Source organism: Oncorhynchus nerka, linkage group LG1 (genome assembly GCF_034236695.1).
Source record: "Oncorhynchus nerka isolate Pitt River linkage group LG1, Oner_Uvic_2.0, whole genome shotgun sequence".
NCBI lineage: Eukaryota > Metazoa > Chordata > Actinopteri > Salmoniformes > Salmonidae > Oncorhynchus > Oncorhynchus nerka.
The window spans coordinates 25,891,964-25,918,839 of NC_088396.1; the positions used below are offsets into that span (position 1 = coordinate 25,891,964).

A 26,876-nucleotide genomic window follows, 5' to 3' on the forward strand; every position below is an offset into this window, starting at 1 on the left:
CTTTGCCTGTGGACTTCAATGCACAACACATCAGCTGTCTGTGACCAGGCAAAAAAAAACTTTCCAAAATCAAAACTTCATATCATAACCGTTACAGACAGCCTACATTGTTGTCACCACATTGGCTAAAATAACATAGCTAATAGAACTAATGCATTAGTAAACCCACTACAATCATGCAGTACAGTGTACAGACAGTAAGTAGTTTAGCAGTTACACGGCGGGCAATAATTTAGTCAAACCAAAAGCTTACCTGGAAGAGTTCCAGTGTTGAATAGTCATAGCCAGCTTGCTAACATAGCATCCATCTGAATGAGCTGGGTGTTTGAGTTGGCAAAACTGGCTAGCTTCATTTGCTAGCTAAGTAAGTGAAAGTGAAAAAAAGGACAAAAAAGGTGACTAACCCCATTCCGTACAAAGGCTGCAATGACAACTAATGGGACTGTAGCGACCGTGTTAACATCAAAATCTGGGGTGTGAACTACGTTTCTATTCAAGCATTGATTGACATGGTAATGGCTCAATAGTATTGGAGAAAAGTTTTAAAAACGGACCCCTCCAACGCTGTACATTAAATTGTGACGTGTCATGGCGTAACGTACAGCACGCATAAAGCAACTAATTCTGTGTCTTACAGCCTCTCTCCACCAGGTGTAGTGCTTCTCTCACTGTTTAAACATAAGAAAGGGACAGGGTAAGGAGGATACCTAGTAATTTTTTGCGTCATCACTGCAAGCCATCATGACTCTCAAAAAACAGCGACAGCCGCTATTTACTTCTAAAGATAACTTTACCACCGCCCTAAAAAACAGACTCATATTCGACACAAACCTTGAAGTAGGTAATGTAATGTCACATTATATAAACTCTTTATAGTGTTTTATTTACATTTTAGAGGTGATAATGTGATAAGTTGGACAGATTGGGTGAAAAAAGCTGTTTCCCCACACAAAATATCTCTCCTTTCACTATCACGCAATAGAGTTCGCTTCCCCACCCACCGTTTTTAAAAAGACCCAACGGAGCTCATTGCCTTCTTGAATCATGCAGAGATGGGCCTCATGAAGGTCTCGTCATTGATTTTTTTTTTTGATATTACAGTTGATCTGGAAGAATTACATTTTTTGGGCTTTAAAATAAGGTCAATTATACAGACCAGCGCAATGTACAAAAGTGAGTAAGTTAACATTAGTTCTCTCTCTCTCGCTCCTCATTCATTTTTGAATAAATTAATTTGTTCAAAACTGTTCAACTATTGTCTTTCTCTCCCTTTGAGTCTACTACTTACCACAGTTTATGCACTGCAGTGCTAGCTAGCTGTAGCGTATGCTTTCATTACTAGATTCATTATATGATCCTTTGATTGGGTGGACAACATGTCAGTTCATGCTGCAAGAGGTCTGATAGGTTGGAGGATGACCTCCGGAAATTGGCAGAATTACTTTGTAAGTCTATGGAATGGGGTGAGAACCATGAGCCTCTTAGATTTTGTATTGAAGTCAATGTACCCAGAGGAGGACGGAAGCTAGCTGTCCTCTGGTTACACCATAGTGCTACCCTAGAGAGTGCTGCTGAGGCTAACGTAACCTTCATTGCAAAACAGTGTGATTTAATCAATTATTTGGTGACGTGAATATTTTTTTGTATAGTTTTATGTAAAAAGCATAACTTTTTAAATGTTTCACTATTTTTATTTTTATGAAATTCACTGAGGAGGATGGTCCTCCCCTTCCTCCACTGAGGAGCCTCCACTGGACTATAGTTGTTCTTTTCTGTAGACTGGAAAGCCTCAAGTGTCTTTTTCTCACAGGACTCCACTCCACCAATAATGGGTTATGGCAGTAGGCTACCAATATAAAATAATAATGAGAGAGCAGCAGTACGTCTTGTACTGTACACAGGCTGTGTCTAATACCTCTCCCAGAGGAGCCCTACAGTCATCCACAATGCACCTGGTGACCTGGGATGCACTTCTACTACAATGACAAATTAATGGCTTCTCTGGTGGGAAATGGTCAGCTGGAGAACAAGTTTAAATTATTTTGCTGTTGAGAGCATTTTAGTGATCGTTTTATATTCTACTGTGTATACAAACACAATATTTCTGTATCATCAATTCATAAGTGTAGGAAGATGTTCCTTTCTTTGTAAATACAGTTCCACCCAAACGCCATAAAATGAAGTATTAGGAAAACAGTAGTAAGCTAAAAGTAAGATGAGTATGAGTATGTACCCATCCACACACACCCACACTCCCCACCCAAACACACACACACACACACACACACACACACACACACACACACACATATACACAGGCACACACACTCACCAGGTCTGCTCCACCTCCCTGTGGGGCCAGATATGGCGACACATGCGTGCGATGGTGATGTTGTCCTTCAGGGGGACATGGACCAGGTGGCTGAACACAGGGTAGGGACTCATGATCATGAAGGACAGCAGCCAGGTGGCAGTAATCACCCGGTAGGCATGGGAACGGGTCTGCCACGCCCGTGACTTTAGCGGGTTGCAGATGGCGCTGTAGCGCTCAATTGCTATAGCAACCAGGCTGAAGGTGGAGATACTCACGGAAACACCTGTTGGAAAATAAAGAAAAATAAACTAGATAACAAACCAAATTTAAAAGTTTAGATTATATACAGTTGAAGTCGGATGTTTACATACACCTTAGCCAACTACTTTTAAACTCAGTTTTTCACAATTCCTGACATTTAATCCTAGTAAAAATTCCCTGTTTTAGGTCAGTTAGGATGACCACTTTATTTTAAGAATGTGAAACGTCAGAATAATAGTAGAGAGGGATTTATTTCAGCTTTTATTTCTTTCATCACATTCCCAGTGGGTCAGAAGTTCACATACACTCAATTAGTATTTGGTAGAATTGCCTTTAAATTGATTAACTTGGGTCAAACGTATCGGGAAGCCTTCCACAAGCTTCCCACAATAAATTGGGTGAATTTCGGGCCCATTCCTCCTGACAGAGCTGGTGTAAATGAGTCAGGTTTGTATGCCTCCTTGCTTGCACAAACTTTTTCAGTTCTGCCCACAAATTATTTATAGGGTTGAGGTCAGGGCTTTGTGATGACCGCTCCAATACCTTGACATTGTTGTCATTAAGCCATTTTACCACGACTTTGGAAGTATGCTTGGGGTAATTGTCCAATTGGAAGACCCATTTGCAACCAAGCTTTAACTTCCTGACTGATGTCTTGAGACGTTGCTTAACAATATCCACATCATTTTACTTCCCTCATGATGCTATCTATTTTGTGAAGTGCACCAGTGTCTCCTACAGCAAAGTAACCCCACAACATGATGCTGCCACCCCCGTGCTTCACGGTTGGGATGGTATTCTTCAGCTTGCAAGCCTCCCCCTTTTTCCTCCAAACATAGCGATGATCATTATGGTCAAACAGTTCTATTTTTGTTTCATCAGACCAGAGGACATTTCTCCAAAAGTATGATCTTTGTCCCCATGTGCAGTTGCAAACCGTAGTCTGGCTTTTTTATGGCGGTTTTGGAGCAGTGGCTTCTTCCTTGCTGAACGGCCTTTCAGGTTCTGTCGATATAGGACTCGTTTTACTTTGGATATAGATAGTTTGTACTTGTTTCCTCCAGCATCTTCACAAGGTCCTTTACTGTTGTTCTGGGATTGATTTGCTATCACACCCTGACCTTCGATATCTCTGTTTTCTATATATTTTGGTTAGGTCAGGGTGTGACTAGGGTGGGTACTCTAGGATTTTGTATGTCTAGTTTTTTTGTATGTCTATGGGTTTTGAATGTCTAGGGGTTATGTATGTCTATGTTAGCCTGATATGGTTTTCAATCAGAGACAGCTGTTTATCGTTGTCTCTGATTGGGGATCATATTCTAGGCAGGCCTTTTTCCCACTTTCTGGTGTGGGATCTTGACTATGTGTAGTTGCCTGTCAGTACTCTATTGTATAGCTTCACGTTTAGTTTCTTATTTTGTCAGTTTGTTTGGTGTTCATTCTTTTAACACTGCGCCTTGGTCTCCTTCATACGACGAACGTGACAGAAGATCCCACCAAAAATGGACCAAGCACCGTGTTCAGGAGGAATGGACCTAGGAGGAGATTCTGGAGGGAAAAGGACCCTGGACGCAGGCCGGGGAGTATCGCCAACCTAAGGAGGAGATAAGAGGCAGCAAAAGTGGAACGGCGACGATACGAGGAGCTCAACGGAGCAAGCATGAGAGGCAACCCCAAGAAAATTTAGGGGGGAGAGCAGTCGGCGGAGCTGAGGAGCGAACCAGAGCAAGTCAGGGAGTCGGATGAGGAGCTCGACGCAAGATTCCGGGGAGAGATGCTAGCTTTGAGAGCGCTGCAGAGCGGGCGTGCTGAGGTGCATGTCATCAGCCCGGTGTCGCCTGTACCGGTCCCACGCATCAGGTCTCCAGTGCGCATTCATAGCCCAGTGCGTCCTGTGCTAGCTTCCCGCACTTGCCGGGCTGGAGTGAGCATCCAGTCAGGAAGGGTGGTGCCTCCACTCCGCACTCGCCCTGAGGTGCGTGTCATCAGGCCAGTGCCACCTGTACCGGTCCCACGCATCAGATCTCCAGTGCGCCTCCACAGTCCAGTACGTCCTGTGCCTCTTCCCCGGACTCGCCCTGAGATGCGTGTCATCAGCCCGGTGCCACCTGTACCGGTCCCAAGCATCAGACCTCCAGTGCTCCTCCACAGTCCAGAGCTTCCGGCGACAGTTCCCAGTCCAGAGCTTCCGGCGACAGTTCCTAGTCCAGAGCTTCCGGCGACAGATTCCAGTCCAGAGCTTCCAACGACGGTCCACAATCCGGAACCTCCAACAACGGTCCCCAGTCCGGAACCTCTAACGTCAGTCCACAGTCCGGAACCTCCTGCGATGGTCCACAGTCCGGAACCTCCAGCGACGGTCCCCAGTCCGGAGCCTCCAGCGATGGTCCCCAGTCCGGGGCCTCCAGCGACGGTCCCTAGTTCGGGACCTCTAGCGACGGTCCCCAGTCTTGGGTCTCCATCAATGGTCCCCAGTCTGGGACCTCCATCGACGAGCTGCAGTCCAGAGTCTTCAGCGAAGAGCTGCAGTCCAGATCCTCCAGTGGTGGTTCCCAGTTCTGAGCCTCCGGCGATGATCCACGGTCCGGTTCCTCCGACAACGATCCATGGTCCGGTTCCACAGAAGCGGAGGGATCAGTGTAGTGAGCGGGGACTGCGTCCAGTACCGGAGCCGCCACCGAGGGTAGATGCCCACCTGGACCCTCCCCTATAGGTTCAGGTTTGTTGCCGGGAGTCTGCACTTTGGGGGGGTACTGTCACGACCTGACCTTAGATATCTCTGTTTTCTATATATTTTGGTTAGGTCAGGGTGTGACTAGGGTGGGTACTCTAGGTTTTTGTATGTCTAGGGTTTTGTATGTCTAGGGGTTTTGTATGTCTATGTTGGCCTGATATGGTTCCCAATCAGAGACAGCTGTTTATCGTTGTCTCTGATTGGGGATCATATTTCAGGCAGGCCTTTTTCCCACTTTCTGGTGTGGGATCTTGACTACGTGTAGTTGCCTATCAGCACTCTATTGTATAGTTTCACGTTTCGTTTGCTATTTTGTTAGTTTGTTCGGTGATCATTATTTTAATAAAGAGAATGTACACATACGACGCTGGACATTGGTCTCCTTCATACGACGAACGTGACATTTGCACTTTTCGCACCAAAGTACGTTCATCTGTAAGAGACAGAATGCGTCTCCTTCCTGAGCGGTATGACGGCTGCGTGGACCCATGGTGTTTATACTTGCATACTATTGTTTGTACAGATGAATGTGGTACCTTCAGGCGTTTGGAAATTGCTCCCAAGGATGAACCAGAGGAGGTCTACAATTATTTTTCTGAGATCTTCCCTGACTTCTTTTGACTTTCCCATGATGTCAAGCAAAGAAGCACTGAGTTTGAAGGTAGGCCTTGAAATACATCCACAGGCATACCTCCATCACTCTCTCTTCCCATACCTCCTCTCTCTCTCTCTCTCTCTCTCTCTCTCAATAACCCAATATTTTCTCCAGCCTCGATATCTCCCACACGCGCCCTCAACTTTTCCATTCACCCATTCTTACCCATGAGGTAAGCCACTATCTTGCACATGGTGGGCCCGAAGATGAAGTCCTCCAGGAGGTTGGGTATGAGGGTGAAGGGCATGCAGAAGATGGCCATCATCAGGTCGCTGACCGCCAGGGACAGCAGGAAGGAGTTGGTGACCGTCCTCATGCGCTTGTTGACCGTCAGGACCACAATGATTAGCAGGTTGCCAAACACACTGAGGAGGAAGATTACCGAGTAGAGCAGGATACGCAGCGAGTCCACCTCTGGAGGGAGGAGGAGATGGAGGAGAGAGGAGGATAAAAAGAGAGAGATAGAGAGGGGGTATAAAAGAAAGAGGGGGGAGCATGAGAGAGAGGGGTTGACAAACAGAGGTGGAGATAAAATAACATGTTAGATTCTAAACCTGATTGAAGCAATAAAATCCCACCATTCACAATCCAACACAGTATTTGTGTTGTGTTCTTCAGTCACAGGTGGTTAGATACATGGTTATTATGTCATGTCACCAGAACACTACTCTTCCCCCTGCCAAGCCTGGAGGAGGTCAAATTCTTTATAGAAGCCCATCGAGCGAGAAAGTGAGTGAGGACAGGAGCCCTGGTCCAGTTTAACAGATTAATCAGCACTGTTGAACATACAGCTCAATACAATCAGCCTGTTTCACTGTGTTTCTATTGATTTCTACATCTAACTGGCTTCTGGGTGTACCATAGTGATAGTGGTGGGAGGGAGGGAGGGAATGGGACACCATTCACTTACAGACCATAGCCTAATGCACACAATGAATTACACAATTACATTTCCAACAGGGTCGGTTAGTGATGAGAAAGTAATTGTGAAGATAAGAATGTTTCCCATAATGATTCATTAAAAGGGATAAGGAATGTTAATTGGAGAGAAGTGCTGATAGTGTACAGCAAAACACTATTTGAATGTCACAGAGTATGTTATCATGTATGTCTCTGACACAAACTCACTGTGGGCCAGATCAGATCTAGGTCAGCACAACTCAAATATTAATGGGACTATAACATACTTACATATCTATGTAGAGTTTACGCAACCTCCTTTTTCAAACAAAAGTCCTACCTACTGTACCAATGCTTTCTCTACCTTTCTGTTCCACTCAGGCATACTACCCACTGGGCACACACTGGTTGAATCAACGTTGTTTCCACATCATTTTAATGAAATTAAGTTGAACCAATGTGGAATAGATGTTGAAATGACATCTGTGCCCAGTGAGTATCTCCCTCCCCTCCACTGACTCTGGCAAAGAGTCCATGTTCTCTCCTCTTAGTATTTGGGTGGTCAAATTATAGGAGAGCCAGCATGAGCTCTGAGGATTAGGATCCCCAGTGGGTTGTATCCTGTTAGTGCCCCATCTTCCTCTGTATAAAAAACCTCCAGTCCGTTCCACCATGTTGCTTTCACCTGCAAAATTATCAGACCAGTGAAGGGGAGTCAATGAGGGAGGGAATAGATCAAAGCTGGGGGTGCAACTGTTTGAAATTAAATGCAGCTCAGGTTTAGAAACGAAAGAGAGAAAGAGAAAGACAAAGAGCTGTTTGGTTAGTCAGGTTTTAGAAGATGCAGCGACAGCAGCCCCAGGGTATTTTGGGCTCCAGCGGGTCATATCCTGTTGAAGTCCCGTCTCTCTGCCTGTCACTCAAATCTCAGCCTGCCGGCCCACCCGTCCCCCGCTGACACATAGACCATCTAAGCACGCTCCACGGCAGCCATGCCCAAGGGATAAGAGCCGCTCTGTATGTTCAACTACAAACACTCACCCTCCGGGCCTGACAGCCTCAGGCCTGCGTGTTTGTTCATGTGTGTGTGGGTGGGTGTGTGCTCGTGTGTGCATGTTTGCGTAAATGTGGCATGTGTGTGTTTGTTGGTTGTGGTACTAGTGAGCTGACACACTGGTATTGCAGATAGGGTTTGGATATACTCTTATGCAAGACTGCACCCCAATTAACAAACTGTTTCTGCTGCTCACTCTGATTGTCTTTCACACATACAGTACACTGTAGCTCTCATTCTCTGCATGCTATTATATCACAGGTTCTCTCTCTCTCTCTCTCTCTCTCGCTCTCTCGCTCTCTTGCTCTCTCGCTCTCTCGCTCTCTCTCGCTCTCTCGCTCTCTCTCCACCTGAGATGTAAGCTGCATCAATCTCTTTATCTCAATGCAGTTCTGATATCTGTGCCCTGGTTAAATACTTTTTTGGGGGGAGGGTAACATTCGTTATACATTAAGGGTCTACTTCCAGCTTATACATACAGTACTATATACATCTACGCACACAGTATATTTTACATGAGTTATCTTTTGTTTTGTTTTTGCCACATATTTTTCGATTGTTCTGTGATGTTTCACAAAAGTTCTAAACCCATAGAAATTTTACGGACATAAAAAAACATCTTACATTAGTTAATTTGAATTTTTTGATTTGATATTTTTCACCCTTTAGATCCCCTCAACCCCTCCCATCTATCTCTAAACACTATCCAATTTTGATTTGTTTTGTTTCTATTTGCCGAGCAAAAACAAGCTACATATGGACAGTGCAAAACAAGTGATCTAATGATTCTGTCCCTTCACAGCAAAATCTGCAGAGCTGGGATGGTTGTATTCCCCATACATATATTATTCTTCTGGTTGCAAGAATTTTGTATAATAATTTAAATAGAAAAACTCTGTTTTGAATCAGGTGTCGTTGTGTGTCTCAGTTCATATACCATATGCCATGGAATCGGTACGTTGAAAATCTTTTCCCAACTATTTTAAAATCTGTATGGCACAACTGTCCCATTTTTGGTCTTTCAATGAAACTTATATTCTTTTTAATTTCTCATAATTTTTCTTCAACCTATTTTAGTAGGGTGGACAGACAAGTTCCTTACTTTCTCCCCCTTCCGCTTGCCTCTTCCATTTTTGATGTAATGCTGCAAATAGTTGGTTGTAATTTTGGATAGAGCAGACATTTCCACATATTTTTGTTAGCTGCATGCGTGACATAACCCCACCAGTGGTATTTCTGATATAATTTTCAAAGATTATACTGTTGATAAACACTCTTTCTAAAAAATAATGTTAAAAAAAATAATGTATATATATATATATATATATATATATAGAATATGCATATAATTGACAGCTTAGGATAGAAAACACTCTAACGTTTCCAAAACTGTAAAAATATTGTCTGTAAGTCTAACAGAACTGATATTGCAGGCGAAAGCCTGAGAAAAATCCAATCCGGAAGTACCTCATGTTTTGAAAGGGCTGTGTTCCAATGCGTCCCTATTGAGCAGTGAATGCGCTATCAACCAGATTACTTTTTCTCTGTATTCCCCAAGGTGTCTACAGCATTGTGCCGTAGTTTTACGCATTTCTGTTGAAGAATACCCGTAAGCGGCTACATTGCGCAACTGGTCACCTGATGGCTCCCAGAGTGATTCTCTCGTAAAATACAGAGGTAGCCATTATTCCAATTGGTCCTACTGAAAAAACAATTGTCCCGGTGGATATATTATCAAATAGATATTTGAAAAACACCTTGAGGATTGATTATAAACAACGTTTGCCATGTTTCTGTCGATATTATGGAGCTAATTTGGAATATTTTTCGGGGATTTCTCAGCAATACGTGAAGAACAAACGGAGCTATTTCGCCTACAAAAGTAATATTTTGGGAAAAAAGGAACATTGGCTATCTAACTGGGAGTCTCATGAGTGAAAACATCCAAAGCTCATCAAAGGTAAACGATTTAATTTGATTGCTTTTCTGATTTCCGTGACCAAATTACCTGCTGCTAGTTGGACAAAATGCTATGCTAGGCTATCGATAAACTTACACAAATGCTTGTCTAGCTTTGGCTGTAAAGCATATTTTGAAAATCTGAGATGACAGGGTGATTAACAAAAGGCTAAGCTGTGTCTCAATATATTTCACTTGTGATTTTCATGAATAGGAATATTTTCTAGGAATATTTATGTCCGTTGCATTATGCTAATTAGTGTCCGTCGATGATTACGCTCCCTCATGCGGGATGGGGAGTCACTAGAGGTTTAGGAATGTGAAATGTCAGAATAATAGTAGAGATAATGATTTATTTCAGCTTTCAATTCTTTGATCACATTCCCAGTGGGTCAGAAGTTTACATATCCTCAATTAGAAGTTTACATACAATCAATTAGTATTTTGTCTGTCTGGCTAGACTGTAAACTCTCCTTCCAGACTCATATTAAGCATCTCCAACAAAGCATCCTTCACTCATGCTGCCAAACACACCCTCATAAAACTGACCATTCTACCGATCCTCGACTTCGGCGATATCATTTACAAAATACCCTCCAACACTCTACTCAACAAATTGGATGCAGTCCATCACAGTGCCATCCGTTTTGTCAGCAAAGCCCCATATACTACCTACCACTGCAACCTGTACACTCTGGTTGGCTGGCCCCCGCTTCAAACTCATCGCCAAACCCACTGGCTCCAGGTCATCTACAAGACTTTGCTGGGTAAAGCCCCGCCTTATCTCAGCTCACCCACCCGTAGCACGTGCTCACCCCCAAAGCCAAATTCCTCCTTTTGCTGCCTTTCCTTCCAGTTCTCTGCTGCCAATGAACGAACTGCAAAAATCACTGAAGCTGGAGACTCATATCTCCCTCACTAGCTTTAAGCACCAGCTGTCAGAGCAGCTCCCAGATCACTGCACCTGTACATAGCCTATCTGTTAATAGCCCATCCAACTACCTCATCCCCATACTGTATGTATTTATTTATCTAGCTCCTTTGCACCCCAGTATCTCTACTTGCACATTCATCTTCTGCACATCTATCACTCCAGTATTTAATTGGTATATTGTAATTACTTTGCCACCATGTCTATTTATTGCCTTACCTCCCTTATCTAACCTCATTTGCACACACTGTATATTGACTGTTTCTACTGTATTATTGACTGTATGTTTGTTTATTACATGTGTAACTCTGTGTTGTTCTATGAGTCGAATTGCTTTGCTTTATCTTGGCAAGGTCGCAGTTGTAAATTAATACTTGTTCTCAACTAGCCTACCTAAATAAAACATTTAAAAAATTGGTCACATTGCCTTTAAATTGTTTAACTTGGGTCAAACGTTTCGGGAAGCCTTCCACAAGCTTCCCAAAATAAGTTGGGTGAATTTTCGCCCATTCCTCCTGACAGAGCTGGTGTAACTAAGTCAGGTTTGTAGGCCTCCTTGCTCGCACACACTTTTTTCAGTTCTGCCCACAAATATTCAATGGGATTGAGGTCAGGGTTTTGTGATGGCCACTCCAATACCTTTTTGTGGTCCTTAAGCCATTTTTACCACAACTTTGGAAGTATGCTTGGGGTCATTGTCCATTTGGAAGACCCATTTGCAACCAAGCTTTAACTTCCTGACTGATGTCTTGAGATGTTACTTCAATATATCCACATAATTTTCCTACCCTATGATGGCATCTATTTGTGAAGTGCACCAGTCCCTCCTGCAGCAAAGCACCCCCACAACATGATGCTGCCACCCGCGTGCTTCACGGTTGGGATGGTGTTCTTCGGCCTCCCCTTTTTCCTCCGAACATTACGATGGTCATTATGTTCAAACAGTTCTATTTTTGTTTCATCAGACCAGAGGACATTTCTCTAAAAAGTACGATCTTTGTCCCCATGTGCAGTTGCAAACCGTAGTCTGGCTTTTTTACATACAGTTGAAGTTGGAAGTTTACATACACTTCGGTTGGAGTCATTTAAACTTGTTTTTCAACGACTCCACAAATGTCTTGTTAACAAACTATAGTTTTGGCATGTCGGTTAGGACATCTACTTTATGCATGACACAAGTAATTATTCCAACAATTGTTTACAGACAGATTATTTCAAGTATAATTCACTGCATCACAATTCAAAAGGGTCAGAAGTTTATATTCACTAAGTTGACTGTGACTTTAAACAGCCTGGAAAATTCCAGAAAATGATGTCATGGCTGTTGAAGCTTCTGATAGACTAATTGACATAATTTGAGTCAATTGGAGGTGTACCTGTGGATGTATTTCAAGGCCCACCTTCAAACTCAGTGCCTCTTTGCTTGACATCATGGGAAAATCAAAAGAAATCAGCTAAGACCTCCACATTTTTTGTTGTTGCCTGAAGGTACTAAGTTCATCTGTACAAACAATAGTATGCAAGCATAAACAGCATGGGACCACGCAGCCTTCATATCGCTCAGGAAGGAGACACGTTCTGTCTCCTAGAGATGTAATGTACTTTGTTGCGAAAAGTACAAATCAATCCCAGAACAACAGCAAATGACCTTGTGAAGATGCTGGAGGAAACAGGTACAAAAGTATTTATCCACAGTAAAACGAGTCCTATATCAACATAACCCGAATGGCCGCTCATCAAGAAATAAGCTACTGCTCCAGAAACGCCATAAAAAAAAATCTGAAAAGGACGACGTCTTTAATCTTGCGTTGTTTTATATATCAACTCATACATCCTGTACCATGGGAGTCGGTACATCAAAAATCTCTTCCCAACTATTTTGCAATCTGTATGGGACAGCTGTCAACATCCTGGTCCTAAAATGAAACTGGTATGCTTTCCTGTTTATGATATTTTTATTCCTCCGACAGTTTTGATCCTTTATATTGGGCAGACAGACTAGTTCCCTAACTCCTCCCATTGCCACCTGCCTCCTCCATTTTTTGGGGTAACGCTATAATCAATTGGTTGTACTCTTGGATTATGCAGACCTTCCCGTACAATTCTGATAACTCCATGAAGGACATAACTCTACCATTCCAATGTACAATATAATTTAAGAAAAAAATATCCATTTCAAAGATCTTTCCCAAAAATACAGGTATTTTATCAACCAGCATATTTGAGTTCAGCAATAATATTTGTTGTAATATTTGTTCTATCTTTTCGGGGGATGAAATTGAAATTGTAGCCAGCTCTGCAATGCTTGTTTGAAAAAGAGAGATACTTTGAAAAAGGTATCATTTTCAATTAATCAAAAATGAGACACGGCAATCTGCACAAAGGCAAAAAGGCCATTTTTAAACAATGGATGAGCTTTTCTTAGTAATCTACTTGAGAACAATTTAGCGTCCAAGGAAAACTTTTAGTGGTTTAGAGGTTTAGTGCTTTTATATTTAATCATCTCAACCCACCCAATTCATATACATTTTCTAAATAGGCACGCTTTATTTTGTCTGGTTTAGCTACCCAGATTAAGCTAAATCATTGAAAAACACATCCCAGTATTTACAGAGCAATTGACGTTTCACATGATCATTAAAAAGAACTTGCATTACTCTAGAGACGGCATCACAACAGTACAAATGTATTACGTATGATATGTTATTATTCCCCAATGCCCCTATTTTGATATCTTCCCCTTGCTTGTTGTAAACATACATAAACTTGTAGACAAATACATAAAAAATAGACAAACAATAAACATATTAAATTATAAAACAGTTCTCGACAATAGAGAGAGAAGGAGAGAAGAGAAGAGAAAAGAGAGAAAGAGAGAGTGAGAGAAGAGAGCGAGATCAGGTGTGTGTGCATATGTATAAGTCTGTATGTGTAAAGCGAGCACGTAATTGAGTATGTGTGTGTTCATATCCACTTCATAGTGTTCAGATATTTTTACAGTTCCCATAATACATTTTTTTCGTAACCTGAAGTCCCTGTATAATTTAGTAAAGCCATGGTGTCATGGCACTGTCTATGAATAGCTGTCCATCTATAAAGAGTTTGTCCACAATGAGAAACGCACGCTTACCCTTCTCCTTTTTTGCCTTTGTACCGGACACAGTCTTTTATGACATTAATTTGTGTCGCTTGGAATTGCTTGCAATTTGGCCCCTTTAAGCTCCCTTCCCCTGCATTTGATCAGCTCCTTTCGTTGGTAGTGTTCAAATTTTGCGGTGATCGGTCGGTGACCTTTGATCTTGTTGCTCCGAGCTCCAAGTCTGTGTACTCGGTGGAAAGCTACCTTGTTTACACAGAGTTTGTATATCTAGTAGCGACTACTTCATCACCCTGTTTTCCCTGAGTAGACAATCCTTGTTGGAATCGTGGATTTTTACCTTGGCTATGTGCCTTGTTTTCTCCTTGGAGAGTGAGAATTTCCCTCTAGCTAAATTCCAAACTCCCCCTCAGCCCTGCTACCTCCACACACAACTTTTCCAGTGTTGCATGGATTCCAGCCAGAGCACTAGCCTCTACTTCAACGGTAAGTAAATCGTACGTGTCTGTAGATGAATCTATTTTTCTTTTTGGGGGTTTAACCTCTGGTATGTGGGACGCTAGCCTGGCCACCTGGCCAACACCCAGTTAGATTGCAGAGTGCCAAATTCAAATAAAGAAATACTCATTATAAAAATTCAGAAAACAAAACATATTTTACATAGGTTTAAAGATTAACTTCTTGTGAATCCAACCACGGTGTCAGATTTAAAAAATGCTTTACAGCAAAAGCATACCTTACGATTATTTGAGAACATAGCCCAGCAGACAAATCATTACAAACAGTAACCAGCCAAGTAGAAGCGTTACACAAGTCAGAAATAGAGATAAAATTAATCCCTTACCTTTGATGATCTTTATATGGTTGCACTCAGAAGACATTAATTTACTCAATAAATGTTCCTTTTGTTCGATAAAGTCTCTTTATATCCAAAAACCTCTTTTTGTTTGCGCGTTTTCTTTAGTAATCCACAAGCTCAAACACAGTCAAAACAGGCAGACAAAATATCCAAATTGTATCCGTAAAGTTCATAGAAACATGTCAAACGATGTTTATATTCAAACCTGAGGTTGTTTTTAGCTAAATAATCAATAATATTTCAGACAATAACGTTGTCAATATAAAAGGTAAACAAGACAGGCACTCTCTCGGTCGAGTGCATGAAAAAGCTCTGTGACACGGCAGGGTCCACTCATTCAGACTGCTCTTACTCCCTCATTTTTCATAATACAAGCCTGAAACAATTTCTAAAAGACTATTGACATCTAGTGGAAGGCATAGGAACTGCAATTTGAGTCCTAAGTCAATGGATACTGTAATGGCATTGAATAGAGAACTACAAAACCAAATTAAAACTACTTCCTGAATGGATTTTTCTCAGATCTTTGCCTGCCAAATTAGTTCTGTTATACTCACAGACACTATTTTAACAGTTTTGGAAACTTTAGAGTGTTTGCTATCCACATCTACCAGTTATATGCATATCATATCTTCTGGGCCCGAGTAGCAGGCAGTTTAATTTGGGCATGCTTTTCATCCAAAATTCCGAATGCTGCCCCCTTTTTTCACCTTTATTTAACCAGGTAGGCTAGTTGAGAACAAGTTCTCATTTACAACTGCGACCTGGCCGAGATAAAGTATAACAGTGTGAACAGACAACAGTTACACATGGAGTAAACAATAAACAAGTCAATAACCCTAGAGAAGTTAACGTTCTTTTGTGAGGTAGTCAGATCTTTCCATGATGGAGTATGTTGTTCTTCCATAGCGTAAAGCTGTTGGTACTCAAGCGTAAAGCTGTTGGTATTCGTTGATTTCCCTCAGGATCTCCTTAGAATCCAGGTTGGCTCTTTACTGCAACCAGTTGTTTTACGAAAATATAACAATGAGTCTTTCCCATGACGATGACATGTGTCTGTAGTACAGCCAGCTATCACTCATGGATTCCACGCAAAAAAATGGAACACAAACTTGCAGTCCCAGCCGTAAAGGCTAACCGCGTCATGGAATCCTTAGCACCAAAACTTTAATTCTGATTAAAAATCTATTTAATTAAAAAAATGTTTATATACAACAAACCGAGTGTAGACAGTACAATGTTCTGTTGCGCGCTTTGATGACGTATTAGTGGAGTTAATTATTTGAACCACAGTCGACAATGTTTTTTTAATCAATTAGTATATTCGAGTTTAACCATTATATTTGTTGTAATATTTTTATGGTGGGTTAAACTGAAATTGCAACCAACATTCTATGGCTTGTTTTAAAAATGGCGATATTTTGGAGATTATTTCATATTCAAATAACCGAAAGTAAGAGGTAATCTGAATAAATGGAAAAAGACCATTCTTGAACATGCGGTGAGCCATTCTTACTAATCTGCTGAACAATTAGTTCCGATTTAAGTATAGCTTTTGTATGACTGAAGCCTTTAGTGAGAGGTCTAATGATTTAATATAAAAAATGTCTTCCCCCCCTCCCCAAAATGTATTTCCATTATATAAATAAGCCTGTTTATTTTTGTCTGGTTTGCCATTCCAAATAAAACTGATTCTTTTTGCTAATAGAATTTTTAAAAACAAGTCATTAAGTGTAGGCAGGGCCATAAGCAAATAGGTAAACTGGGTATGACTAAAGAGTTGATCAGGGTCATTTTTCCACAAAAGACAGGTATTTTCCTTTCCCATGGTAGCTAGATCTTATCCATTTTTGCTATGTCTCTATTAAAATGTAATGTAGTGAGATAATTTCTTTCTTTCGGGAAATGAATACCAAGTATGTCCACTTCTTTATTGGTAAGTACATTTGTATTTTTTGTGATCGAATATGTAATATAGTAAGTACACTTAGACACATTATCTAGATCCTCTATGAGGCTATTGAGGGATCCAAGTTGTGGATTTAATAGAAAACATGAATCATCAGCATATAATGACACCTTTGTTTTTAAGCCCTGGGTTTCTAGCCCCTTGATATTATTGTTGGATTTGATTTTAATAGCTAACATTTCGATGGCTCTAATAAATACAGTGCCTTGCGAAAGTATTCGGCCCCCTTGAACTTTGCAACCTTTTGCCACATTTCAGGCTTCAAACATAAAGGTATAAAACTGTATTTTTTTGTGAAGAATCAACAACAAGTGGGACACAATCATGAAGTGGAACGACATTTATTGGATATTTCAAACTTTTTTAACAAATCAAAAACTGAAAAATTGGGCGTGCAAAATTATTCAGCCCCTTTACTTTCAGTGCAGCAAACTCTCTCCAGAAGTTCAGTGAGGATCTCTGAATGATCCAATGTTGACCTAAATGACTAATGATGATAAATACAATCCACCTGTGTGTAATCAAGTCTCCGTATAAATGCATCTGCACTGTGATAGTCTCAGAGGTCCGTTAAAAGCGCAGAGAGCATCATGAAGAACAAGGAACACACCAGGCAGGTCCGAGATACTGTTGTGAAGAAATTTAAAGCCGGATTTGGATACAAAAAGATTTCCCAAGCTTTAAACATCCCAAGGAGCACTGTGCAAGCGATAATATTGAAATGGAAGGAGTATCAGACCACTGCAAATCTACCAAGACCTGGCCGTCCCTCTAAACTTTCAGCTCATACAAGGAGAAGACTGATCAGAGATGCAGCCAAGAGGCCCATGATCACTCTGGATGAACTGCAGAGATCTACAGCTGAGGTGGGAGACTCTGTCCATAGGACAACAATCAGTCGTATATTGCACAAATCTGGCCTTTATGGAAGAAAGATAAAGAGATTTCTTAAAGATATCCATAAAAAAGTGTTGTTTAAAGTTTGCCACAAGCCACCTGGGAGACACACCAAACATGTTGAAGAAGGTGCTCTGGTCAGATGAAACCAAAATTGAACTTTTTGGCAACAATGCAAAATGTTATGTTTGGCGTAAAAGCAACACAGCTCATCACCCTGAACACACCATCCCCACTGTCAAACATGGTAGTGGCAGCATCATGGTTTGGGCCTGCTTTTCTTCAGCAGGGACAGGGAAGATGGTTAAAATTGATGGGAAGATGGATGGAGCCAAATACAGGACCATTCTGGAAGAAAACCTGATGGAGTCTGCAAAAGACCTGAGACTGGGACGGAGATTTGTCTTCCAACAAGACAATGATCCAAAACGTAAAGCAAAATCTACAATGGAATGGTTCAAAAATAAACATATCCAGGTGTTAGAATGGCCAAGTCAAAGTCCAGACCTGAATCCAATCGAGAATCTGTGGAAAGAACTGAAAACTGCTGTTCACAAATGCTCTCCATCCAACCTCACTGAGCTCGAGCTGTTTTGCAAGGAGGAATGGGAAAAAATGTCAGTCTCTCGATGTGCAAAACTGATAGAGACATACCCCAAGCGACTTACAGCTGTAATCGCAGCAAAAGGTGGCGCTACAAAGTATTAACTTAAAGGGGCTGAATCATTTTGCAATAAAGTAGCCATTATTTACTAGTTTACACCTGGAGTTACTATACATAACTTTAACCCATTTTATAAGAGATTCTCCAAAATTGAAATATTCCAGGCATTTAAATATAAATTCCAGTCCTACTTTATCAAAAGCCTTTTCAAAGTCAGCTGTGAATACCAGGTCTGGTTTACCAGATTTTTCATAGTGTACTATTGTTTCCAGTACTAGACTTATATTATCTCCAATGTATTGTCCATGTAATTAGGATGAATAATATCAGAGAATACCTTTTTTAATTCTATGCGCTATGCATTTTGCTAGAGTTTTTGCATACAACACTGAAGTGTAAGTGGCCTCATTTGTTTTTTATGAACTGGATCTTTATATTTACCACCTGGATCCTGTTTCAGTAATAGTTCAATCTGACCTTCTTGTTGAGTATCTGACAATCTACCATTTTATAGGAGTGGTTAAAACATGCTAATAACTGTCCTCTGAGTACATAAAAAAGGTTTGATATACCTCAACTGGTATGCCATCCTTACAATTAACTTCAACAGAAACAAAAAAACACATTATTAAAGTACTTTGCTTCCTCTTTCAAAATATATTTTGGTGATTCATGGGTGACTCATTTGTAACAAGTTTCAGTAAATTATTTCTGGTAGCACTTCTATGCATTTCTATGTTGAAGAAAATAAACCGCTGCATTTGTCCCCAATTTCCATCCAGTTCGCTTTATTTTTTTTAATATACTGCCCTTGATATTTCTTGAATAGGTTCCTCCAGTTCTTTTAGATTTTGTCTCCAACTTTTTCGATGTCTCTGTCGTACAGTTTTTGCTTTCTATCTGTAATGTTAATCCCTCTATTTCATTTGTTAATATGAACTCTTTTTTTTACCTAAATTGCTTTTGATTTAAAGTTGAGTATTGAAATGCACTGCCTCCAAAGCCATTTTTAAAAGTGCCCCATACAATAAGGGGACCCGCTGTACCTATGTTATGTTGGAAAAGTCAGTTATAAATCCTTCTGTCCTGGTTAAAAACAAGTTGTCATCCAATAGGCTAATTAAATTTCCAATATCCTCGCCCACGTGGAAATTCTGTAAGAGTAAGGTATATGCCAATTATTTGATGGTCCGATCGCATTCTGTACCCTATTAAAATGTTTTAAACTTTGTGCCAGCGAGAATGACATAAGAAAGTAGTCAAGACGACTAGCTCAATTGAGCCTCCACCATATCACTCGGTCAGGATATTTAAGCCTCCATATATCCACTAGTTCCAATACATACATGATATTATTAAGTGCATGAGGGTGATAGTTTGTAATGTGAGTTCGTTTATGATCTATTTAGGTCTTCAAAACCATATTATAGTCTCCAACCAAAATAATAGAGTATTGTCCTAGGATGTCATTGTAAATAAGAATTTGTTCTTAACTGACTTGCCTAGTTAAATAAAATTAAAATTAAAAACAAAGTAGTGAGGAAAGGGTCTGAATACTTATGTAAATGTAATATTTCTGTTTTTTTGTTTTAATAGATTTTTGCTTTCTCATTATGGGGTGTGTCTAGATTGATGAGGGTGACAAAATGTGAAAAAATCAAGGGGTCTGAATACTTTCCGAATGCACTCTATAAATTATGTAAATATAAAGTTGAACACTAATTATTTTATAACATTACCTATCTTGAATGGTATAGTGTATCTAGTTTATTTCTTCATCAATTGTTGTATTCTCTTCCATGGATAGTATTGGGTGTTCCATTATTCGTCTCCTCTATGGGAACTTTGTATTATTTAGAATGGCCTTGGAGTAGTCTTGGTGTCTCAGAACAGTTGGTTATCAATGTACAGTTTGTTGACTACAAGAGCTACATGTTTCCCTTTTAGTCTATTCACTTTGAAGAGTGGGTTCTGCTATTTCCTTCGGGACCTGATCATCCATGCCTATTTTCGTGCCAGCGAGTCTTTTGCCCAGGCTTTTAACCATTATTTTATCCTTAAAAAATGCAAATATGTCAACGATTGGGCGTTCGTATCGATATCCTTTCTGTCCGAAACGGTGTACACCTTCGAGCTTGATTTATTTTGATGGTATCTGTAGCGCTTTAACCAGGATATCTTTCACCACACTCTGGATCTTCACCCGGCTTCTCTGTAATACCGGTAAGTACCAGATTTTCTCCCATAGATCTAGTCTGTATTTCAAGTAACGTCCATTTCAGTAGTATTGACTGTACCTTTTAGCTTGTTTGTTTCTTTCTCCATTGTCGCAGCTTTTTTGTCACTCATCTCGAGGCTCGCCTTCAACTCCTTAATATCGTTACTGACTAGTTCAAGTATTCACAATGTATTATTTATCGTCTTTAACAAGTCGGTTTCTACACTTACCATTCCAGGTGGTGAAAAGCACAAATCGTCAGTGTCAGTCGAGGAGTCTGGTTTTCTTTCGGGAATTGGTTCTCCATGCTTACTCTCTGACATGTTTTGGTGTTGACTGCGTTGGTATTATTGGTCGAACAAATTCTCTAGCCTTATAATTGATTTTTTCTTGTTATCTAGATTGAAGGTTATTTCCCACGAATGTACGAGTATGTGGATTGAAGTGCTAATATATACTCAGATTTACAGATATTGAATATTATGTTTTCATCTTGAGGCATTCTTATCCACTGTCTTCAGACCTGTTCTTTCCTACCCTCCTGTTCCTGGCTAAAGACATAACTTTACCTGATACTGAAAACCCAACAGGAATTTTAGGAAGAACTCCAGGAGGAGGTCTCTCTGTTTCATCAGAACAGCTGTGTGCTCCTGATATCACACACTGAGGTTTTAAGAGGAAGTATTCCACCTACTTTCTTTGATGACGGTGAAAATAACTTCAGGAGCTTATGTGGTGCTGAGGAAGTTTGAATCCACCCACACACTCCTATTACACAACACATGTCCTAAAAGATGACAATATGCAATAACAAAAATATCTTCACACACATACACACACACTTTCTCTCTCACATTACACTGATGCTGTATCAGCTCTAACTTGGAAGCACCTCAGTGTCGGCTCAGAATGTGTTTGGAGGCACCTGCAATTAAACACATTCTCATTAATAAGTTGAGCCTAAGTAGGGTGTGTGTGTTTATGCGTTTGGGTTTGTGGTGTTTATGTGTGCGTGCGTGTATTTATGTCTGTGCCTACATGCACACCACAATCAGGTAATGGAGAGGGAAGACAACTAAAATACACTCAGCCTCTCCTCTCTCTCACTCTCCCTCGTTCTTTCTTTCTGTCTCCCTAATGAAATATGTTACACAGGTTTCAGCCTAATCGAAGCCAATTACTTTCCTGTTTGCTCAGTGGCTGTGCAGGGAACAGCCATAACTCCCTGACCACATTTACTTCTGTCATCCTGCTGTTTGTACCAGGAGAGGAGAGGAGAAACCTCTCTCCTTAATCACCCCTGGTATACAACTTGGGGGGGTGGAGGGAAACAGAGACATAGGTAGAAAATAAAAAATCAATACAGCCCATTACAAACTCATCCTTGTGTCACTGAGACAGAGGGCTTTGTTTTGACACAATGGTAAATCTTACCGTTGGCGGTGGTGCTATATGTCCAGGGGAGTATCAGAATGTTTTGAGGAATTAGGAGCTCAATAGGTGGTGTTGGCATGAAAGGGCTGGGATCGATGAATAAAGAAAATTGTAGGTGTGGCGAAGGCCTGGCCACTCACTGGCCAATCAACACATTGCATGGCTTAATACTGCATGTGTCGCACCTCCTCAAATAAAAAATACTAGGCTCCCATAAATTGTATGTGTGAGGCACATTCTCAATAAGCCATATAGTTTAGCCTAGGACTGAATCATTTGAATATGTTTGGAGGAGCGCGTCTTTGGTTACAGGACAAGATTCCGATTATGATCACTGTATTGGTCAATTGCACACAAGGTCCAACAAACATTTGACTTCCACTTTTAACCCCTCCAAAAGACACATTACATTTTTTTGGAGAGGTGCGGGGACTGCCACACTGGGCAAACTGTTGTTGTGTGGGGTTAAATGCCTTGCTCAAGGGCACAACGGCAGGCAATAGCATCTAGGATTTGATACCAGCAACCCTCTGATACCAGCAACCCTCCACTTCCCAACAGATTTCTTTTAACGTCTGATTCGGGATTTGGACTTTATGCTGGCTCACCTCTCTAACTGATATGCTACCTGCCAACTACCTGCTGCCTACAAGAGGCGCTCTTTGGAAACGGTGATGAGGATACTTGGCTAATGCACTTGGATCACCTCTCATTCCATGATCGTCATATGGGCATGTAGCCTACATGGAGGGGGTTTTACGCACATCCAACACCTTTTTTATTTTCATTTTACCTTTACCTATTTAACCAGGAAGGGCTCATTGAGATTTGAAGTCTCTTTTTGTCAAGAGCGTCCTGGCCAAGATAGGCAGCACCAAGTCATTACCCAATTACAGACAGACAACATGAAAAACTACAAGTAATCTAGTTAAAACCATAGAATTCACAAGAGTATAACAAAATCATAAAACAGCTAATTAAAAACATTGACAGGTCAGGGAATCAGCCTCAAAATCCTTCAACAGTGATTTAAAAACACAAATTGGGATAAGTTCTTCCAGTTTAAAAGTATTTTGTAAGGCGTTCCAAGCCGATGGCGCAGAGTACATAAAAGCCCTTTTACCAAATTCAGTTCGGACATTTGGAACAGTTAGCAGGATGAAGTCCTGCAAACGAAGAGAGTACCCACCACATTTCTGAACAATAAAATGCCCAAATAAGATGGTAGTGAACCCAAAATGGCTTTGTAAATAAAAGTATACCACTGACTGAGCCTACGAGTGACTAGAGAAGGCCAGCCAACCCTGGTATATAAAGTGCAGTGATGTGTAAGGGTTTTGCAGTTTAAATAAAATCTCAATGCGCCATGGTAAACGGTGTCAATTGATCTCAATTACTTAGTGGAAGCATTCATATATAAAATATCCCCATAGTCTAGTAAAGGCATAAATGTAGCTGATACTAGCCTGCTTCTGGCTATGAAACAGGAGCTGGCTAAAATAATGTACAATACGTAGATAAAAAGTGGATGTCCGCTCACTGTTTTGCTGTTCCCAAACTCTATCTTCTAACATCTAAAAGTCTAAGTTGTTGAATTTTAGGACTCCTTTAGGTGTCCAATTAAAAAAATATAGATATATATTTGATAAAATATTGAATTACTACTATAGCTCATAGAAACGCATTGATTAACACATTCATAAATGGCAAAAAAAGACAATCAAAGAAATAATCCTAAGTAATAAGGTTTTGAAGTGTCTGTCCTATATCTAGGAGAAATATTTTAGTTTTTTTGGACACATATTTAACCCCTTATTTTTGTTGCCACAAATGCTTCCATTTGTTTGTATAGGCTACCTTCAAACAAGTCCTGTGACACTTGGAGAACACCATCGTGTTCGTGCTCGGCGAAGCGCAAGAAGTATGAATGCACTGACTTCTGCAGAGGCCATATCACAGTTAATACTGTATGGCCACTGCAGATTTCAGATTGATCATGCAGAACTGCACTGCACAGATATCTTTCACAGTGTGCTTAGCTTAAACAGTCAGCAGGGAACAGGGTAGCAGATAAACATGACACCAACTGAGTCTGCTTCGTTGGAATCATACGATTCTTACCAGTGGTGGAAAAAGTACCCAATTGTCATACTTGAGTCAAATTAAAGATACTTTAATAGAAAATGACTCAAGTAAAAGTGAAAGTTACCCAGTAAAATACTACACTCTAAAAATGAGGGGTTCAACAAGGGTTCTTCTAAGATCCTCAAATATCTTAGAAGAACCTTAGGGTTCTTGGCACTGAAAACTGCCCCCAAAGGGTTCTTCTAAGAACTGCCCAACTGAAACAACTGAAACTGAAAAATGTAAAGATCTTAATTTAAGGTAAGGTTGTTTTATGATGACACCATCTATCTTTTAAAATTTGTTCAAATCTTTCTAAAACAGAAAATGGACACAAGTCAATGGATATCAATCAACAAATAGCTAAGAATGTGTAGGCTATAAGAATATATTGAAGGCCAGCTGTATTGGGAGCAGATGACTGAACTGCTCACTTTTGTATCTGTGCCTTCCAGTATATAGATGATTAGGCATACAAAGGTATGTCTATTGGTATGTTATGTTATGCAGATCACATTTACCATCCTCCCCCCTTACCTCTTTAATGAATATCCCATGGGCAAGGACATTATGGAAAAGGTATTATTATGAAAACCATTATCAAAATAGTTTTTTTCATTCACATTTACCTACATAAACCAGGGTATGAATTCTGTCATGTGCATGTTTTGTTAATCATCTGCATAATTACTATAACTCCCAGCAGAGCCTCAAGTCCAATGGGTTTATCCTCTGGCATGTGGATGTTAATGTGTTGATGTTCTCTGTATCCATAGACAGAATGATTTTGCAGTGCATGGAGATCAAACAGGTTTCCTGTTATATTCATCAGAGGTGGAGGGAGGGTGAAGTTTGTGAATCCATATTTGGATTTTTGAATACTGCTTTGCCACTAAAATCATAATAAACACTGACAACTAAAATATTGGGTTATTGTTTTGCATATTATTAGTATTATTTGTAGTAATAACAATAATACTAGGGGAGAGGGGGTAGTTCAAAAATTAGCCCCAAAGGGTTCTTCAATGGTTCGTCGTGGAACCATTAAAAGGAGTTCTTTGAAGAACCCTTTTAAGGGGTTCCTCTAAGAACTTATAGGGGTTCCCCCACAGTTTTAATTTGAATAAACCCTAAAGGAATATTTTATTTTTTAGAGTGTACTTGAGTAAATATACTCAAGTATCAAAATTTGAAGTATACATCATTTCAAAGTCCTTATACTAAGCATCATTTTTTTGTTTTTTATTTATTTACGGATAGCCATGGGCATGCTCCAAACACTCAGACATAATTTACAAACGAAGCATGTATTTAGTGAGTCCACCAGATAAGAGGCTGTAGGGATGACCAGGGATGTGTCACGCCTTGGTCATAGTGTTTTGTGTTTTCGTTATATAGTTGGTCAGGCCAGGGTGTGACATGGGTTTATGTGTTGTGTTTCGATTAGGGGTGTGGTATAGGCTTGGCTGCCTGAGGCGATTCTCAATTAGAGTCAGGTGCTTTCGTTGTCTCTGATTGGGAACCGTATTTAGACAGCCTCAGTTTCGCTTTGTATTTCGTGGGTGTTTGTTCCTGTCTCTGTGTTGTAGTCACCAGATAGGCTGTAATATGTTTCACGTTCTGTTTGTTGTTTTGTATTCTGAGTTATTTCATGTACCACGTTTTCTTTCATTAAAGTAACATGAGTAACCAACATGCTGCATTTCGGTCCGACTCTCTTTCCACAAACGAAGAACGCCGTTACAGGATGTTCTTTTAAAAAGTGTGTGAATTACACCATTTTATTGTCCTGCTAAGCATTCCAAATGTAATGAGTACTTTTGGGTCTCAGGGAAAATGTATGGAGTAAAAAGTACATAATTTTCTTTAGGAATGTAGTGAAGCAAAAGTAAAAGTTGTCCAAAATATAAATAGTAAAGTAAAGCACAGATACCCAAGTACGTAAGTACTTTACACCACTGTAACTAGCTCCATCCACTACATTTCTAGATAGCTGTGGAGTGAGCTTACAGTATGCTCGTAACTCCGTTACATTTGCACAGTGTGATGAAGGTGAAAAGAGCAAATTGGGAACTAAACAAAGGAACTCACAGCCTTACTGCATTTATAGCCTTAGTAGCTGCAGTATAGGGACATTATCAGGTGTTCATGAAAGACATCTCACATAAAACACAGAAAAAAGCTGTAATACAGTATAATTTATGTTAGGCGAGAAACAGCCAATTTAAAATACTGTTGTTGTGTTGTTGAAATTCATAATATATTCAACCACATGTTTCATAGTAATGCTAATGTTATTTGAACGATGCAGATGTTCTGGGTGTGTGTGTGTGTGTGTGTGTGTGTGTGTGTGTGTGTGTGTGTGTGTGTGTGTGTGTGTGTGTGTGTGTGTGTGTGTGTGTGTGTGTGCGCGTGCGTGCATGTGTATACGTGCATGCGAGTCTGATAATGTCTGTGTGGTCCAGTTGGAACTAGTGGCAGATCCCGAGGGGTATGCTAAATATATAGCCAGGTCACTCAAGATCTACTGCAAAATTTCACGCCGGTCCAGATTAGTGGATAGGGATGGCGGATGGGCATAAGCCACGAGTTCCGGCTCTGAGGGTTGCGTGTTCAAGGAGCACTTGTTTGTTAACTCTTAACTTCACCATTCGGAATTCATGCCTAAACTTAACCGTTGAGTTGTTTTTGTTTTAACCCTATCACAATCCTTAACCCTTAACCATTCAGAATGATTGCCTATAATTAACCTTCAACATTTGACTTTTATGGACAAATGTTGGATGCTGCAGTGAGACTGTGAGAG

The 26,876-nt window shown here is 40.5% G+C and overlaps 1 protein-coding gene and 1 long non-coding RNA gene across 2 annotated transcripts in view; one reads left to right on the forward strand and one right to left on the reverse strand.

Annotated features, from left to right (window-relative positions):
• The window catches only part of LOC135571406 (uncharacterized), a 135,817-nt gene that overhangs the window by 104,732 nt on the left and 4,209 nt on the right, over positions 1-26,876 (forward strand). The window lies entirely within an intron of this gene.
• LOC115128006 (cholecystokinin receptor-like) overlaps positions 1-26,876 on the reverse strand; it is a 41,138-nt gene that overhangs the window by 8,901 nt on the left and 5,361 nt on the right. The window contains exons 2-3 of the mRNA XM_029657651.2: positions 6,130-6,378; positions 2,333-2,597 (exon numbers count right to left, since the gene is read on the reverse strand). Of these exons, the coding sequence (XP_029513511.1) occupies positions 2,333-2,597; positions 6,130-6,378 (514 nt within the window). The remainder of the gene's footprint in view (positions 1-2,332; positions 2,598-6,129; positions 6,379-26,876) is intronic.